This window comes from Ictalurus furcatus, chromosome 19 (assembly GCF_023375685.1).
Source record: "Ictalurus furcatus strain D&B chromosome 19, Billie_1.0, whole genome shotgun sequence".
Classification (NCBI taxonomy): domain Eukaryota; kingdom Metazoa; phylum Chordata; class Actinopteri; order Siluriformes; family Ictaluridae; genus Ictalurus; species Ictalurus furcatus.
Window position 1 is genome coordinate 8,444,872 of NC_071273.1, and position 18,785 is coordinate 8,463,656.

The following is an 18,785-nucleotide window of genomic DNA, read 5'->3' on the forward strand; positions in this document are numbered from 1 at the left end:
GACTGTTAGGTCATTAGGAAGCAGTGTGTGAAACCCTTACATGTTCTAATATAATCCTAATAAAGTCTTGTGTGAGTTCATGTTGGTGCCGTGCTCATTCATTTTTGGGTGTTGGGTTGCAGATATTGATGAGTGTGCAGAGGGGAAGCACTACTGCAGAGAGAACACAGTGTGTGTGAACACGCCAGGATCATTTATGTGTGTGTGTAACAAAGGCTACATCCGGATTGATGACTATTCATGCACTGGTGAGTAAGCGCTAATTTTTCTTGGTAGTTTCTGTAAGGTTTCATGCGAGTGTGTGTGTATGAGCATGTGCAGAAGGCACGGCACATGAGTATGCATTGTGTCTCTAAATATTTTTTTTTTCTCTTTTTGTATAGCATTGTGTTCCTCCTTCTGCTAAATTGTTGTGGAATAAGCCTTCTGTTCTGTAGCTGGGGGCTTAATTGCACCAAGACGTGCTAAAGACTTCTTTGTGTTGTGTATCCCATTAGTTCCACTGAGTAATGTTATTTTTTTTCAAAAGCCAATCATCCACTCAGTTTAGAGATGCCTTGGTGTATATAATGCTATTACTATTCTCTTTGTTTTTAATATATGTTACCTCATAAATCGAATTATGAAAAAACCAGTGGAATTCAACCCTATTATTAATGCAAGACTGAATGCTAAATTGCTCTGCGCCCATTTCTTTTACTGAACCGATGATGGCAGCGTATAACTAATTCCAGCACGCGTTAGCTTTAGGAATGTTTATTACATTCCCTGTGCAAAAAAACAGGGAATCATTAGCACTTTTCAATTATTTATATGCACAACTGCCCACAGAGAACAGTGTCTATTACTCTTTGGGGATAATAATAAGATAATCTACAGGCTAGAAAATAGATTAAAGTAGTATTACCTGTAAAATTTCTGCAACAATCTCAGCAGCTCAGAGAACACAGCAGACCCATGGGCTTTTTTTTATTTGTGCTAGTGTCTTTGGGACCATGGATAGACAGTAATATAAAACTTTCTAAACAGAGCTTACAAAGTATGTACAGGACAGAGTGCTGTATTACAACACTGTAAAACCGGATAAGTTCATTTAACTCCAAAAATTTGAGGAAACTAATTACCTCAAAAATTTTCAGTTGATAAATCAGTTTCTTTAAGCCAAATACACTTAAATATAACACGTTTGAGTTAAAAAAAATTTTTTTTTGCTATATTTAAGTGTATTTCGCTTCAAGAAATTAATTCAAGTAAAAGGTGCTTTAACAAAGTGTTAATTATGAGGAGTGCACACATATGCAGCCAGGTCAATGTAAGTTCTTTCTTTCTTTCTTTCTTTCTTTCTTTCTTTCTTTTTTTCTTCCTAAAACATTTTTATTTGTTTTTCACTTGAGTGTGATTGGATGCTATATCTCATTAAAGGTGGAAAAAGGTCTGACATGAAATGACATGAAAGATCTGACATATCAAAAAACATATCAAAAAAAGTGTGTCACATTAGTGCTCCATTACCCCTCTAACACATATATCTTCATCAACCCCCATCCCCCCAACCACCTCAAAAAATTCAAATAAAATTCCACCTCCACAGTATCGTTTTTGATAATAAATGGAAAATTATAATTGAAAGTGAAATTATAATTATATTTAAATAGGCAGACATGTCCATATCTGATGTGCTGATATTTGGTATTTACACCACAACTACAGTAGTGCTACTGTAATAACATCCCTCCTTGCAACTAGAATGAGTGCATTACTGGTTTAATTGCTATCTTGAACATGGTTCCAGTTTCCCTGCTTTCATGTCATGTCTTTTGTGTGTGTGTGTGTGTGTGCGGGGGTGTGTGTATGTGTGTGTGTGTGTGTAAGTTTAATCACTGTGGATTCAAAAGAGTTTTAATCTGAAGTAATTAAAGCTTTATGAAGGCCATTGGTATCATTTCTGGCGGTTGCTATCATAATTAGTTTTTTTTTTTTTTTGCATTTAAGTTCAAAGTATCAAATTATTTTTAACTACAACGCTTCATGCAGTGGAGTGGAACTTTAAAAGTCAACCATGAACATCTAGGTTGTGGCTTCTGAATGCTCTGGTGCTCAGTGGTACTGTGAAGCCCAGATTCACAAGGTTTTTATGGGTGCATGATTATCTCTGATTTGTTAAGGGTACTTTTAAAGCTTTCTTATAAACTCTAAAAAAAAATAAAAAAATAAAAAAATAAAAAATAAAAAAAAATAAAAAAAATAAAAAACCAATAAAGTCTCAGCAAATTACTTCAGTTAATTCCCTTATGCAGAATTAACACGTTGTTATTGTGTCACTATTATTTACTATTATTTGTACTTTTTCATATATGTGGGCTGTCAGGTAGGTTTGTGTTGTGTTTGTATAGCTTGTTTAGTTTGTATAGTTGAATTTGTGTTATGTTTGTATTTCACTGTAGCTTTATGAAGCATTATTAATGTTTAAGTACAGGTAAAGTATATGGAACTTTGGACAGTTATGATGATTTATGAATACAGGCTAGTCTGTTGCTTTTGGGACTAGGCCCTGCTTAGTTGTTCTGTTCTCTCTGAAAATTGGAGAGGAGGAATGGAGTTAGTTATCTTTCTGATTACCAGCTAATGCTGTGTGCAGCTTTTGCAAAAAGATTTCATTAGAGCTCAAGCCATTTGTTATATTCTGAGATTACAGAGCAATTTGTTATATACTCTCTGTAAAACAAACAAGCAAAAAAAGCCCAGACATCTTAACAAGTGAAAATATCTTAAATATATTCAAATTAAGCTAGTCTTTCCTATTATAAGATTACAATAAACCAAAAATAAGATTATTAAAGCTATATCAAGTCATTTTTACTCATTTAAAGCCTTTCATTTTTTTTATTCTATTGGTATAATATAATATGATATAATATAATATAATATAATATAATATAATATAATGTAATATAGGGCACACGGTGGCTTAGTGGTTAGCACGTTCGATTCCCATTGTGGCCCTGTGTGTAAGGAGTTTGCATGTTCTCCCCGTGCTGCAGGGGTTTCCTCCGGGTACTCCGGTTTCCTCCCCCAGTCCAAAGACATGCATGGTAGGCTGATTGACATGTCCAAAGTGTCTGTAGTGTATGAATGGGTGTGTGAGTGTGTATGTGATTGTGCCCTGCGATGGATTGGCACCCTGTCCAGGGTGTACCCCGCCTTGTGCCTCATTCTCCCTGGGATAGGCTCCAGGTTTCCCCGTGACCCTGAAAAGGATAAGCGGTATAGAAGATGGATGGATGGATAATATAATATAATGTAACTTTTTGGAAATAAATGCTTAAAATAAACCCAAGAATAATTTAAACGCAGAATAGCATTTAGCCTCCTGTTAAAAATAAACAAATTGTAAGCATTAATGTTAAGCATTTATTTCTTAAAAGCAGCTAAATTATTCTGTTATACCCACAGAATAAGACAATTTATATATGTATTATATTAAATTGGGTATTATATTAAAGCCATTAAAATTAGATAATTAAAGCCATGACTCATTTCAAGCTTTAAATTGTCTTATTCTGTGGGTATAACAGAATTATTTATCTTCTTCTTTTTTTTAAAAGTTTTTTTTATTTTATTTATTTATTTTTTATTTTTTATTTTTTTATAAATATATAGTAATCTTAAAATAAATAGGAAACAATAGGAAATGCTAGATAGATTTGACTATGTTCAAGATATTTTCACTTCCTAATATATAATTTTTCATTATTGCAGTGTTGTCCATCTGGGATAAGTTTAACAGGTACACTGTTTCTTACTGTACATTGTTTCCTAATCCTGTATATACATTAATTCTTATTATATAATTCAGTGATCTTCTGACTTGTATATACAGCTCAGAGAATTTCAAGACTCGTTAATATTAATGAGAGTCATTTCCCTGTAGCCGAGCTCTTACTCTGTTCTCACACTTGAGAAATGACTGCTTTAGAATTTGAAGTTTTTCCTTTCGCTCTACACCCATGGGCAGCCTTTGGGCTCTTTTTCCCAAGCACAAATATTAATGAGCTCATGAGACACCTGATTTTTTTCCCCCTTGTAGGCTAGGTCAGAGGTTTCATTCAGGTTTTAGTTAGCTGATGGAGGTGTGGCTTAATGAGATGCAAATTCTCATAGTTCTGTGGTGCCTGTGTATATTTTCAGAGCATAATGAGTGTATAAGTGGACTACACAGCTGCGATGAGAACGCACTCTGCTTTAATACAGTGGGAGGACACAGCTGCACCTGCAAACCAGGGTACCTGGGTAATGGTACCGTCTGTAGAGGTGAGCTACCAACCATTTGCATAGCACCCACATCACCAAACTAGACATCCATGAAAGATGGATTAACATTAAAAACGTTAATGGATTTATCTATTATATCAATGGTAATAATGCCTGAATTCAAGTCTAAGGATGGGCAGGGACTGATGTGAGTGCCTTTAGCCCTCAAATACTTAAATCCTAGTAGTTGAGGGCTAAAGGCACTCACATCAATCCCTGCCCATCCGATGGTCTCGTTTTCTTCGATGGATAATCTCACCTGGACACTGTAGACTTGTCCCAACTATAATCGTGTCCACCTGACCATCTAATCACTGCCTTCCGAACAGGACAAAACTTTGCTATATTGTTGACTTACTGCATTGGAACAGCCTCTATAAAGATATGTTCAGTTAAATGTCAGTCTCAGCTCTATAATGTGAGTCTATTTAATGAATATTGAAGTTATTATAGAAATGACAGTTATTATAGAAAAGACAAAAAAATTGTCTTTATTGTTTAGGTGTGTAATGTGTCCATAACACACCTAAACAATAAAGACAATTTATTTAATAGACATGAATGAGAGGGTCATACGCACCGACCCCATCGGGGATTCCTATACGCCCAGTGTGGGGGAACGAGTGAAAGTTATATAGAGGTTTTAGAGCGCTAACGTTTCAGGTTACCCACTGGCCCACAGGATTGTCCAGTGTTGACACACACACACACAGACACACACACACACAGACAAGCCCAGACCTGAATCCAACAAAAAAAAATCTGTGGGGTGACGTGAACTCAGAGATGGGTTACTGCAGACCAAATCAGGGTTCTTCTGACTGAACACTTTTATCCTATAATGAAACATTTCTATCCTGATGATATGCTCTCTTCCAGACTGATAATGGTCCCATTTACAGGGCACGGGAACTCACTGAATGGTTTGATGAGAATGACAATGGTGGAAATCACATGCTATGGTCTATGCAGTCACCAACTGACCACCTATAGGTTTTGGGCTGACATGTTTAACAGAGGGAATATCTTTAGGAAGAATGGTGTTAATTTCTCCACTACCATTACTGAGACATATAGAATTAATGCCAGGGTACATTGAACCTACAATGGTGCTTGAAAGTTTGTGAAACCTTTAGAATGTTCCATATATCTGAATACAAAAAAAAGCAAAGGTTCACATACTTTTGCCACTCACATATATGGAATGTTGGATCATTTTCCTTAATAAATAAATGACCAAGTATAATATGTTTGTCTCATTTGTTTAATTGGGTTCTATTTGTCTACTTTTAGGACTTGTGTGAAAAGCTGATTACGTTTTAGGTCATATTTATGCAGAAATATAGAAAATTCTAACCACCACTTTCAAGCACCACTTTATTCTGGCGGCTCATGGTGGCCTGACACTACAGTGGCACTGAATTCTCTTTTATTACATGTATCACTAGCTGTCACAATTTATCATTGTCATTATTACCAACTGTTATCATTTTAATGTCGTAAACCTTGATCAATTATTAGAACATCCTTAAAGATGTATATTTTTTATCTGATTTCTCTTAATTGGGTTGGTCCTAAGTACGTGTATATGTTGGTCTTTGTTGCTGCAGCACAGTGTGATGGATTGTGCCACAACGGAGGCTCCTGCGTGGCTCCAGACACATGCGTCTGCCTACAGGGCTTTACTGGGAAGAGATGTGAAACAGGTGAGTTTGTGTGACCAAATGCTAGGTTGAACTCAGCTCACATAGATGTGACGAGATGTGGAGGAGACTGACAGAGGCTCTAAAACTGATCAGAACATCCATTAGCATCTGTAAGGTTCTTTGCATGATATTAGATATTGCATGACACTGGAAAACTCTTTTGAGGTAGAATCTGACACACAATTTATACAGTGCATTCTGGGGCAGCAGAATGAGGTAGAAGCTCTTACTGCCACTCTTTTATCGTGTAGGATGCTGTCTGTGTTGTTTAATATCTCTAGACCTCTGGTCATTTGTCTAAATAGGGGTTCCAATACTGGAAAATTACAGCCTCTAAATATATGTGAAATAAAAATGTAAAAAATTAAATAAATAAATAAATAGACATACGTTTTCAACATTACCGATGAGATCAAATGAAAAAACACAAGCTAATATAGCAGAGCTGTTAAAAAACATTGTACCAACATTAAAATAAGGGTGCTTTCACATCTGTTAGTTCAGTTCCTGCATCCGAGTGAGAGTGAAATTGATACTTTTGGTTTGTTTGCTTTGGTTTGTTTTCTTACCGTAAGCATTTACACAAATCAAAAATCAAAAAAAAAAAAATGTTGCTGAAGAGTTTATTGGTCATTCATTGGTCAGGAAAACACTAATGGAAAAAAGTAAACAAACTTCTGCAAATTGTGCTGGGAAATCCTAAAAATCACCCCAGCAGAGCTGCACTCTATACTAGTTACTAGTTTATAACATGTTGTGTATCACATCCACTGTTCATTTTCTCTTTTTGTTCATATGTTCGAATCTCACGTCACATCACATTTCCGCAGCACTCAGCTCAGTCTTCTGGCTCTGGTTTGCGGCTCGCGGCTCAGTTTAGCAGCTCACATCTACAGAAAATTGTCATCGCAACCCAAAACACATGGCGTGTTTGGTTCACTTAATGTATTTGGGTCGATTCAAGATCAAAATGCTTTTTCACTCTAATCAAACGGAATGGAACTCCATCAAGAAGGTCTCGGATCACTTGTTTCGGTCCGTACCTGAATCCAATTGCTGTGTTCTCCCCTGCACAAATGAACCACCCCAAAGATTAAAATGCACCAGGGTTTGATTCAAATGGACTAAACACTGCATATATGAAAGAACCCTAAGAAATCTACAGTAATTCAAATGCTATGGTATTACACCTATTCCTTTCACAGTCCTGAATATCAAGACTATATTATTCACAATTTTGAAATAGCCAGTGAAGTATTTAGTTGTATGGGAGAAATCCTGCCTTATTTTTAGGAATCTTTAGCCCTAGAACACTTAGGCTCTGATTTACTAAATGATGATGTACTGTATGTATCATTTACAGACTTGACAACACCCTCAAAAAAACATGGGGATGTTTTTAAAACAACATTTGGGATGTTTTCTTTTTTTTGTTTTTTTTTGAGTACAGTATAGTTTTAGATCTTCAAACAAAATACAACACAAAACAAAAGCAACCTGAGTAAACACTCAGTACAGTTTTTATTGATTTATTATTTTTTTATGGAAGCAAAAAAAGTTATCCAACACCAATGTGAAAAACTAATTGCCCCCTTAAACTTAAAATCTGGTTGTGCCACCTTTAGCAACAATGCCCTGAAGCAGCAAAGCATCCCCACACCATCACACTTCCACCACCATGCTTGACCATAGGTATGATGTTCTTTTTGTAGAATTCTGTGTTTGGTTTACGCCAGATGTAACAGGACCCCTGTCTTCCAAACAGTTCCACTTTTGACTCATCAATCCACAGAACATTCTCCCAAAAGGTTTGAGGATCATTAAGGTGTGTTTTGGCAAAATTCAGACGAAACTTAATGATGTTCTGGGTTAGCAGTGGTTTTCACCTCGCCACTCTTTCATGGATGCCATTTTTGCCCAGTGTCTTTCTGATAGTGGAGTCATAAACAGTGAACTTTATTGATGCAAGAGAGGCCTGTAGTTCCTTTGACGTTGTCCTTGGCTCCTTTGTGACTTCCTGGATGAGTAGTTGCTGTGCTCTTGGAGGAATTTTTGAAGGTCGGCCACTTCTGAGAAGGTTCACTCCTGTGCCGAGTTTTTTTTTTCCATTTGGAGATAATGGCTCTCACTGTGGTTCTTTGGAGTCCCCAACTTTGGCATAGTGTGTTACTGGGTAAGACCTTTTCATGCTGTTGAAGAAGTTCTATTTAATTGTTGATGTGATTGAACAGGGTTTGCAGTAATCAGGCCTGGTTGTGTCTAGTCCAGCTGAACCCCATTATGAATGCAGTTTCATAGATTTGGGGAATTGGCAACTACGGGGCAAATACATTTTCACACAGGCTCAGATGGTATTGGATAACTGTTTTTGCTTCAATAAATAACATTATCATTTAAAAACTATATTTTGTGTTTACTCAGGTTGCCTTTATTTAATCTTAGATTTTATTTTAATTTCTGAAACAATTTAGTAGAGATATACCCACACAAAAAAAGAATAAATCAGAATGGGACAAATACTTTTTCACATCACTGTGTCTGCCACACTTTCTCATTATATTCCAACAGCATGTAAACAGGGTCTTTGAAAGGGTTCTCATTCATACAGTATTTACCTTATTAACAAAATGCTATCTTGTGTCTTCCTGCTTTATACAGTTATACTGTATTTCTGACATGTCTCACCACCTTTAATCAGCTTTATACTTGAAGATAAAACAAAATTGACTTTTCTGGGAGACTTTTTCTTTAGAGAACTTGTTTTCTTAATCGCCCAGCGGCACCTAGTTTAATATTAATGAAGTGCTAAAAAAAAAAAAACATATGTAAAGCTAAGATTTTGCACAGAAATCCTTCTAAAATTATGTTTACGGCATTTGGCAGATGCCTTTATCCAGGGCGACTTACATTTATAGATGAATATAGATCACATTTATACAACTTTACACAACCTTCCAATCAGTCGTCCAATGTCTTAACTACTGAGCTACCACTGCCAAGTGTTACATTAAATAACAAAACAAAAAAATGGATCTAAGAGTTAACAGCATACAAATTGAATACACTGAGTTACCCCACATACCAAGACCCAAAACGTTCTCTCATACATACGCACATATGCACACACACAAACCCATAGATATTTATAGTAATACTGAAAGAAAATGGCCAGCTGGAGCATTCACAACATGACTGGCCGATCAGCAGGAGCCTTTTCCAGTACTACTGAAGAATGCAATTTACAAATTCTTCTTCTTGTAATCAAACTCATTGAAATCCATCACAATGACTAAACAGATTACAATTGTTTGTTCATTATTTAAGGGTGCGTGTAGAAAATTTAAGGGACCCAGAGCTGTGCCAAAACAGGTTAGGTAATGTCACTGCTTATTGCGTAACTCTGTCACAGCGGGACATGTGGCTGGAGTGTTCACCAGCATAAAGAGTGGCAAGACAACACCTACACACTTATGTGTGAGGGACAGAGCCATGAGAGAGAGATTGGACACATGGAGAGAAAAAGAGAGAGAGAGAGAAAGCTAGAGAGAAAGACTGAAAAGTTCATGGTGTGAGAGCAGCCAGGATGTGTGTGAGTGAAATTTGCTGGCATTCTCTGGGTGTGTAATTCTGGTGTTCTTGGAGAGCACTGACAATGACACTCATAAATTGACAGTTATCTTTTATTTCTCTCTTGACAGATGAGTGTGCGTGTGAACATGTCAGTTGTTAAAGTATGTACTGAGTGCATTTGTTTCTGCTCTGTTTCTAGTTCCCAGGATGATAATACATGTGAGACGGTTTGGAAATATCTGTAGTTAGTTGGTAGGGATGAATTCTGGAAAATTAAGAAAGATAAAAAAAAAGTTTTTTTTGACCAAAAAATGAGTTTTTCTCCCAATAATATACAGCACTTTGACATTTATATTGTAAAAAAAAAGAAGGACAAAATCATTAGGCTATCTGCTTGCAAAGATCATGTTGTGTTTAAATGCCTTTAAGTGGTCAGCCTAAAGATGTCTAAAACCTTGTTAGCTAAGTGTGCTTTTCTCATGATATGATCAAATTTTTAGAAAGTTACAAGGAGTCCATGCTGGCTGGCAAATTGTCCACAATGCTCCTGCACCATCGCATCATCATCAAAACAGAGAAGAGCACTTACACACCCACAGGTGTACAGATGACAGCCTTAAAAACGTCTTACAAATCTTTTAATGTCTTAATAAAAATACATTGATACGAAAAGTGTAGAGAACAGAATGGAATTGACTGAAATAATCGAATTGAAGTGAATTTTCAGAGTTAGAGTGAACAGTGATCAGTCTGTTGGACAGACGGTGAGGCTCAGGTTTAAATGCCATGAGCGAGTTTTACCTCAGTTGAAGAGACAGAGACTGATGTGAATGATGTTGATGATCAGTGATACAGTAAATCGTATTGTACACCAAAGATGGAAACTCGAGTCTGTGATTTGGACTCGAGTCGCACTTAAGTAGCAAAAAAAAATACTTGCGACTTGACTTGGACTCGTGAACAACTGACTCAAGACTTGACTTGGACTTAAAGACAGAAACTTGTGAAAAACACAAGTCATTTTGGTTTGGCATTCCCGATTACACTCTCTCTTTACTACCCCACATGACAGCATCAAACACCACATTTTATAATTCATTCCTCATTCATTCATCTATATGTGCTGCAGCAGCAAATATCACAAAAATTCATCTCTAAACACACCAAGCCAGCATTATTATATACACGTGTGACGCCTCTGAAGGCTGACACATTGGAAAAGTGCTGTAATATAAATGAACAACAAACAATAACAATATAGCCAAGTCTATCACCTTGTGATAATCTTCGTGTCATTTAATTTGAAAAGCAATCAATTAATCCAAAGGGAAGCTGTGGTGTTAAACAGCTGTCAGGGGCTTGCTTGCTGTCCATTTTCAAGAAGTATAAATGTTTCCACGTCCTCTTCATGTTTTTTCCCCCCCAAGTATTAGCTACCATATGCATATAATATCCAAGTTTACCAACTTAAATTGCATCTATACATGGGGGTTTTGGTAGCGCTCACTGGAAGACTACCTTACCCATCACTGCTTGAAAACTACAGCAAACTACGGCAACTCAAATAGCTCAAAATACACAGGCTCTGTGTTCCAAACGGTATAAATCACCCTCTGAAGGGCACTTTGAAGGGAGAGTAATCAAGCTAGTCATGCTGTAAGATTGCTTCAAACTGAATTTCCAATAAAACTGACTTAAAAATTGAGTTCCGAGTGACCATTATTAATAGTTTGAAAGAATTAGTATTTTGATTGTGTATAAAAATTTAATGAATGATTTAAGCAAAACCTTGTGTGCAATTTTGAATAATTTTGAATAAATGAAAAAGACTGTAGAAGTAACTGGCACGCTGTCCAGGGTGTACCCCGCCTTGTGCCCGATGCTCCCTGGGATAGGCTCCAGGTTCCCCGTGACCCTGAAAAGGAGTAAGCGGTAGAAGATGGATGGATGGATGGACTGTAGAAGTAATCAGTTTTAATATTTCAAAATTTATTTAGCCTCATACAATGTTAATTACAATAACTAGCTGAAACTTTAGCTAAAAATAGAAGAAAGACTTGAGACTTGACTTGGACCTCAGGGACTTGAGACTTGACTTTGACTCCACCTCAGAGACTTGAGACTTGACTTGGACTCCACCTCAGAGACTTGAGACTTGACTTGGACTTGGACCTCAGAGACTTGAGACTTGACTTTGACTCCACCTCAGAGACTTGAGACTTGACTTGGACTCCACCTCAGAGACTTGAGACTTGACTTGGACTTGGACCTCAGGGACTTGAGACTTGACTTGGACTTGGACCTCAGGGACTTAAGACTTGACTTGGACTCCACCTCAGAGACTTGAGACTTGACTTGGACTTGGACCTCAGGGACTTGAGACTTGACTTTGACTCCACCTCAGAGACTTGAGACTTGACTTGGACTCCACCTCAGAGACTTGACTTGGACTTGGACCTCAGGGACTTGAGACTTGACTTTGACTCCACCTCAGAGACTTGAGACTTGACTTGGACTCCATCTCAGAGACTTGAGACTTGACATGGACTCCACCTCAGAGACTTGACATGGACTTCTAATTCTGCAAAATATGATGTTAATGCTGTTTTTCCATAAGTAGATTAGACAGTAATATGCAAATATTCAGGGACATGCTCATTGGTATCCTCTTATTCTGTCAACTCAAAGACTTCCCATTAATAATCTTCATCCTTTGGCAGTGAACCTTGTTTGTTAATTCTAGAAGATTTCTGTTTATTGACAATATGTGCTTGCTCAGATTAGAGGAAAACAATCTATTCATTTTAATAGATCTTGAACAAAAATAATAATAATAATAATAATAATAATAATAATAATAATAATAATAAATATAGTTATTCGGCATGCAGCATGTGTCCTTAATGAAAAGCTAAACCACCATGTAATGTTCTAGCTGCACAGTCAAGCAGAGAAACTTAATGAATGTTTCCTCCACAGGAGTAAACCTCTCTCTCTCTCTCTCTCTCTCTTATTATCTCTTATTATGAGGCTGTAGGAGATGAGAGCAAGTGAGTGGAAATTGCCTTTTTAACTGGTGCAGATTGGCAGATGTGTCACAAGGGCAGGATGCCTGACTAAACCTATATAAATATTTCCAAGTCTACTCCGGCACATTCAGTTCATCAACACTTCATGCACTTACTGCGATTAAATCTGTTGTTCTAAGACAGGACAGGACATGACAGATGGGTGATTGAATTAAAATGTAACTTAGCGTCATGTAGCAGAACACAGAATTTTGATGTTGTTAGCAAGAGCCAAGCTAATCACATTTTAATCAGTCTGTTTTAGATAAGACTGTATAGTAAAGCCAGTCTACAGGCTTTGTAGATAGAGGACAGATATAAAATTAGATGATAGCAGGCCTACCTGAAAATGCTGGTGACTCAATCTCACTAAATTCTTTCATAATCAAATTTTCAGATATTTGATGCAAGTTTCAGATATTTCTCCAACTCAGGGAGCTTCAGGGGTTGGATAACTTATATATTGAATCTCATACACTCACATCTCACTGATAAACTCATATCTACGAATGAATTAACATTTCTTATGGTGGGATTTAGCATTTAGAAAGGCAGAAAGAAAGAAAATCATGAAACAATTAGGGTTAGGGTTAGGGAATAACAAGTGTAAAGGAACGTACTAGGAATGAGTGGTTGAGCAAGTGTGCCATGCTCAAGTAAAAATTGAAAATAAAAGCAAAAATAAAAGTAATTAACAGTAATTAAAAGTAATTAGCAGTTTTGAATATCAATATTGCTTTGATAACTTTTGTTCAGACAGGTCTCAAGATGATGGGAGCCAAATTTGGTGAAGAGTGGACAAAATTTGGATGGGAGTAGCTAAAAAGGCAGTTAGATGTAAGAATGTTTAGCATGTTATTGTTACTATTGCCCAGTGGTGCTGGCATGAAATTTGTTGCAATGACCTATGTCATCCGCAAAGTTGTTGCTGAGATACAGCCTCACTTCCTGTTTGGTGGCGTTGCTGTCAGTTTCATTGGCCCAAATCGTTTAGAGTATTCAAAATTATTTTTGACGTTTGTGAGGCTTACTCTGAAGATGATGTCTGCTGAATTTGGTGATGATTGGTGATGAAAAATATTTTTTTGACAAAATCTAAGATGGTCAAAAATTGAATTATTCAGGGATGCCTGGCTTTTGAACTTTGGACACACGGTTCAAAAGTCATGACCATAAACATACTTCTGAATTAGACCCAGATGTGACCCGATGGTGGCGCTAGAGTATTGGCAGCACTTGGCCCAAATTTGTTCAGAATGTTCCTCCCCAATCAGACTGCTAAATTTCTAGCACTAGAAAAATCTTTTCACCGGACGGTTCTATGGGCTGCCATAGACACCCTAGCCAGAGTAAGAATAGGTAGAATAGGTATAAGAAAAGGTAGTATCTATCTATCTATCTATCTATCTATCGATCTATCGATCTATCTCTATCTATCTATCTAAATAATTGATGTATTTATTTTACTTCTGTTGAAACCAAGAAGTGATGTTTTACAATGAGAACAGTGTTTGCTACAAACTAATACACTTTTATTAGGAAAATAGAGTAAACAAAAATATACAAATAATATTTTGTAGCAGTGTCTTGAAAAATAGTGCTAATAAGATCCTCACATAATGAATGTTTTACACAGCAGTGTTTTTAGCGTGATGTTGTTTTTGGGGTAATAGCCCTGAACTTCCTTGTTTAACCTTGTATTTATTCTAAATTAGATATAATGCCACTAGACATGACTACTGTGTTTTAATCTTCGTACTCGAGACTCTGGAGCCCTTCAACGATTCCATGGTCATTTCTTTTAATGATGCAGCGTTTAAGGGCCATTTGTTCATAATGCAGTGCTATAAAGCTAGTGGTATCTAATCCCAGCATGTATTTGGAAGCAAGAGCTCCCTGTGTAATTAAGACGGTCCCTTATGAGACCCCTTAGGTGATAATGGTTTATATGCAGAAAGATAATAAGTGGCTGATTTAATAGTATTATATATATATATATATATATATATATATATATATATATATATATATATATATATATATATATATATATATTATTGTTATTTTTGTACAAGGCAATTTTATTCTAACTATAACAATTACCCTTGGACAGTGTCATAATTTGTGTCATAGTGGCATTTTTATAAATAGTGCACTTTTTTTATGGACCAAAAGATGTTGTTGCCTCAATTTATCCATAGCAGTACAACTAAAGGTCTGGAGGTAGAATTTGAAGTATCTGGAGTCTGTTGTCTGTTCTCATATTTAATACCAGTAAAGCAGGCCTATGATTATGAGACTAAGTATTATTAGGGATAATACTTAGGGAATTTTTTCTTAGACGCAATCCTTTGAGTGACAACATACGCAATTGTACACACAGCATATTCAATCACACATTCACATACGTAGATACATCAACATTACATGTACTATTGTCATCATTTGAGTTAAAACAACAGTGTTTCACAGCGAGCCAGCCTACAAAGCCACCCTGCTGGTTAGCACATGCCTGTTATTGTTACACAACAATTGTTGTTATTGCACAGCCCCATAATTATTGCACAGCCCCATAATTATTGCACAGTCCCACAGTTATTGCACAGTCCCATTATTGGTGCATAATTCTGTTACTTCACAAGTCCTTAATTGTTGCGCAATCCCGCAATAACATATGTTAAATGTAATGGAGGACATCTGTAGTAATTATATTTGATTAGCAAGCTACTGTACAAGGGATGTCGCTATAAATCACAGAGATGGGAGCATCGTCATGATTTTAATACAAGCTGATTGTTTTGATCTTTTGTCTTAGTGCAGTGGGATGTGTTGCCGCCTCACATCTCAAGGGTCTCTGTTTCAATCCTGAGCTCGCAGTGTTTCTTTGTGGTGTTTCTGTGTGTGTTCTTCCTGCATTCATTTGTATTCCTCAGTCTGAGTTAAAGAATATGTCTAGCCTTGACTTTTGCTAGTTTCTGTATTTTCTGCAGATTAAAGAATAAAGCTGTTACACAACGTGTGTGTGTGGAGACAGGATCACCACAATTACCATCTTTTTTCATACATAGGCCCTAAAATAACTAATAAATAAATAAATTTTTTGGTGCTCTGTGACCAAATCTCCCACCATGTGAATGTACAGTATACTTCAGCATGTGGTGATTATCTGAAAAGGGTCTTAGTGTCTATACATCAAATTACATTCCCTGATTACACCTAAATGCAAGCGTGGCTGTTTAAATAGTTACATATCTAAATTTGAAACTGAATCTGAGGACAGACTGAATCCCAAATAGCTTTTTATGGTACACACTACATGCACTGTGGAAGCCATCATTTATGCTAAGTTCGTACTAATGCACTTGTGTAGGAAGTAGGGAGCTATATGGAATGAAGCCAGTTTTTTGGTTTAGTTATGTTCGCTGCTGTATTTGTAATACCGATTATGCACATGGCAAAAATAGCGACGCACCCTGCAAATAACTGTTTATAGAAATGACTCGGTCATAAAACAGACGAGAGAGAGGAATAAAGCTTCTATCTAATCCTCAACATGACAAATGCTCAGTCCAAATGTGTTGAAGAGAATAAAACTTAATCATGAAGAGCATAAGACTGGGGTTCCCAAACCAGGGATCACGACCTCATGTGGATCGTTTGGTCTACAAATGGGATTGTTAGGACAACTCAAAATCTCTTCAATCGTTTGCAAGTGAATATTAACAATATTGAAGACAGATTTTATGTGCTAATATTCTGAAATGTTACTAGGAGTCACAGTGAGACAAGCCATGTTTAAATGAATAGGGTACATGTTAAGTTATTGTAGTCTTTTTCACTGTTCTGACAAGCTGCACTAGCATAGTTTAGCAATAAAAATGGACCAATATCCCTGTCCATCTACCTCCACTAAACAAACTAGCATTGTGTCTCAAATTGTATGCTTGTGTACTATTCAGGACTGTGTAGTGAGCCTAGGCTGTGGCAGTTTGAGCACAAACACACAGGAGGCCACTTAGGTGCAGAACTTGGAGGGGATTTTTTTATTCAAAAAAGTGTTTGAAGGTGGGAAATGGGGAGGTGGAATGAGGTGCTCAGGGGTTGGTGTCTTCCTCGTTGGTGTAGGTGGCATGGTGTGGTCTCCCAGGGGGCTTGAGACCTTTTCTGGAGGTCTGGGAGCTCTAGGGAGGCAGCCGGAGAGCATGGTCTTCCTCTGAGGCGGTATCTTCTGTGGAAAACAAAGAGAAATGCATAAGTAGGGTGTTTGAGACGGCCGCTCCCTTTGTTAGATTAAGAAGGCCCTTTTATATGCTCCCGTCGGCTGCTGAATGGTGGAGAGCTGCTGCGCTGATCATTAGCCGCCAGCCGTGTGTGTTTATGCGTCCCCGTCTTGCAGCCGTGCGCTCTCGGGCTGTCCAAAACATTAGTGGTGCTGAAACGCAGCTGTTCTTTCAGCACCACGGTGTCAGTTGCAGGAGGAGCGCTTTTCCTCTTTTGTGCGCGTTATTAAGTACTAACGCTAACCACGTTTCCTATTACAGTTAATGAATCTTAAAAACCTCTCATGCTGCCTTCAGACTTAGCATTTCTCTGTTAAAACACATTGTGGAGATGTTTTAATCATTTACAATCTACAACAGAATGACAGGTTCAGCCAAACTGAATTTTCACCCTGTATAGGGAGCAAGAGCCATGATAGGTTTATTACCAAATACATATTTTTGTTAAACTAACTACAAATACAGCAACAATCATGTGTATAGAAGCATGAATGGCTGATATACCCTTTAACTAGGTTCTAAAAAATTATTTCAAAGGTACACCAATGCCCGTATGCTTGAGCTATATATCTTTGAAAGGCACAGTAAATCCTCTAGTTCCTTCATTTAAAGCTATAAAAGTATACCCTTGAGGCAAGCGTTTGAATTCTATATTATAATTGTAGCAGTAAATTTTTTTCGGAGAGTGCACAACCTTTGGTGCATCTTGGAACAATGCAACATATTTCACTGAGAAGACTCAGAGGAAGATATGCAGAAGTCATCCACAGGGAACATTAGTCTTTGATGTGAGTTGTGACACTAAGGAATGAAAGCAAATACTTTTTCTGAATGGAAAAAAAAAATCATGGAAAAATGTGTAATTAGGAAATATTTCAATAGCGCCTTAACACCTTGGCTTTGAAATGAAAAGTATTTGCAGATAAGCTGTTATTCATTACCCATTTCCATGCTTTTCATGGCCTTGGTACATTTGAACTCCATAGTGAATCCAAATGTTATTCTATTTTCATTCGAACACTGAAAAACAGCCTCAGAGAACTTAAATTTGTTACACTTACATTACATTGTTCAGAAAGGACCATGTAGTCACTACAAAACAGTTCCGCTGCACAGTCCATGGTTTGGTCAGGAGCTCAGGTTACTGTTTTACATGTTCTCAGCATATTTGTGTGAGTTTCCTCTGGGTTCTCTGGTGTCCCCAAACAACAAGCGGGTAGATGGTTTGGCTATACTAAATTGCTCCTAAGCACGGATGAGTGTGCGAAGGTATACAGTGTATATGGTGCCCTGTGGTGGATACTGATGCAGGGTGTATTTCTGCCTCTTTCACAGTGTTTCCAGGATAGGCTCTGGATCCACTATGACCATGATAATGCCCAAGATAAAACAAATAAATAAACAAATCTTTAGCCTAGAAATGTATACAAATAATTGAGGACAATTTATATATGATAAATGAGGACACTTTATCCTCTTTATTGTAAAGCTTGATAATGGTATGCATGGTTATCATTGTGTAGTGTTTGCATATTTATCTTCCACTAACATCCACTTATTTGTATACATTAATACATTTTTCTGTGGTCTTTTTCACTGAAAATAATGGTTTCACCAATGATATTAGGCCATTAAGTTTCTTTTTCTTTGTGGGAAAATAAGACAGAAATTAGGCATACTGTAGTGCCGTCTAACCATGACATTGCCCGACTAATTAAAGCCAACAGTTCTCACTCCAGGGTCTCTGCTTGAGAAATTTGGATTTTGAATATGCTGAAGTCTATCAGTCATTTTAGCATTATGACTGATAAATAAGGCATTACAACTGAAGGCCTACTCTGAAGGAATGG

The 18,785-nt window shown here is 37.0% G+C and overlaps 1 protein-coding gene across 1 annotated transcript in view; it reads left to right on the plus strand.

Moving 5' to 3' along the window:
* The window catches only part of nell2b (neural EGFL like 2b), a 54,249-nt gene that overhangs the window by 17,012 nt on the left and 18,452 nt on the right, over nucleotides 1-18,785 (plus strand). The window contains exons 11-13 of the mRNA XM_053650016.1: nucleotides 123-248; nucleotides 4,189-4,311; nucleotides 5,922-6,017. Of these exons, the coding sequence (XP_053505991.1) occupies nucleotides 123-248; nucleotides 4,189-4,311; nucleotides 5,922-6,017 (345 nt within the window). The remainder of the gene's footprint in view (nucleotides 1-122; nucleotides 249-4,188; nucleotides 4,312-5,921; nucleotides 6,018-18,785) is intronic.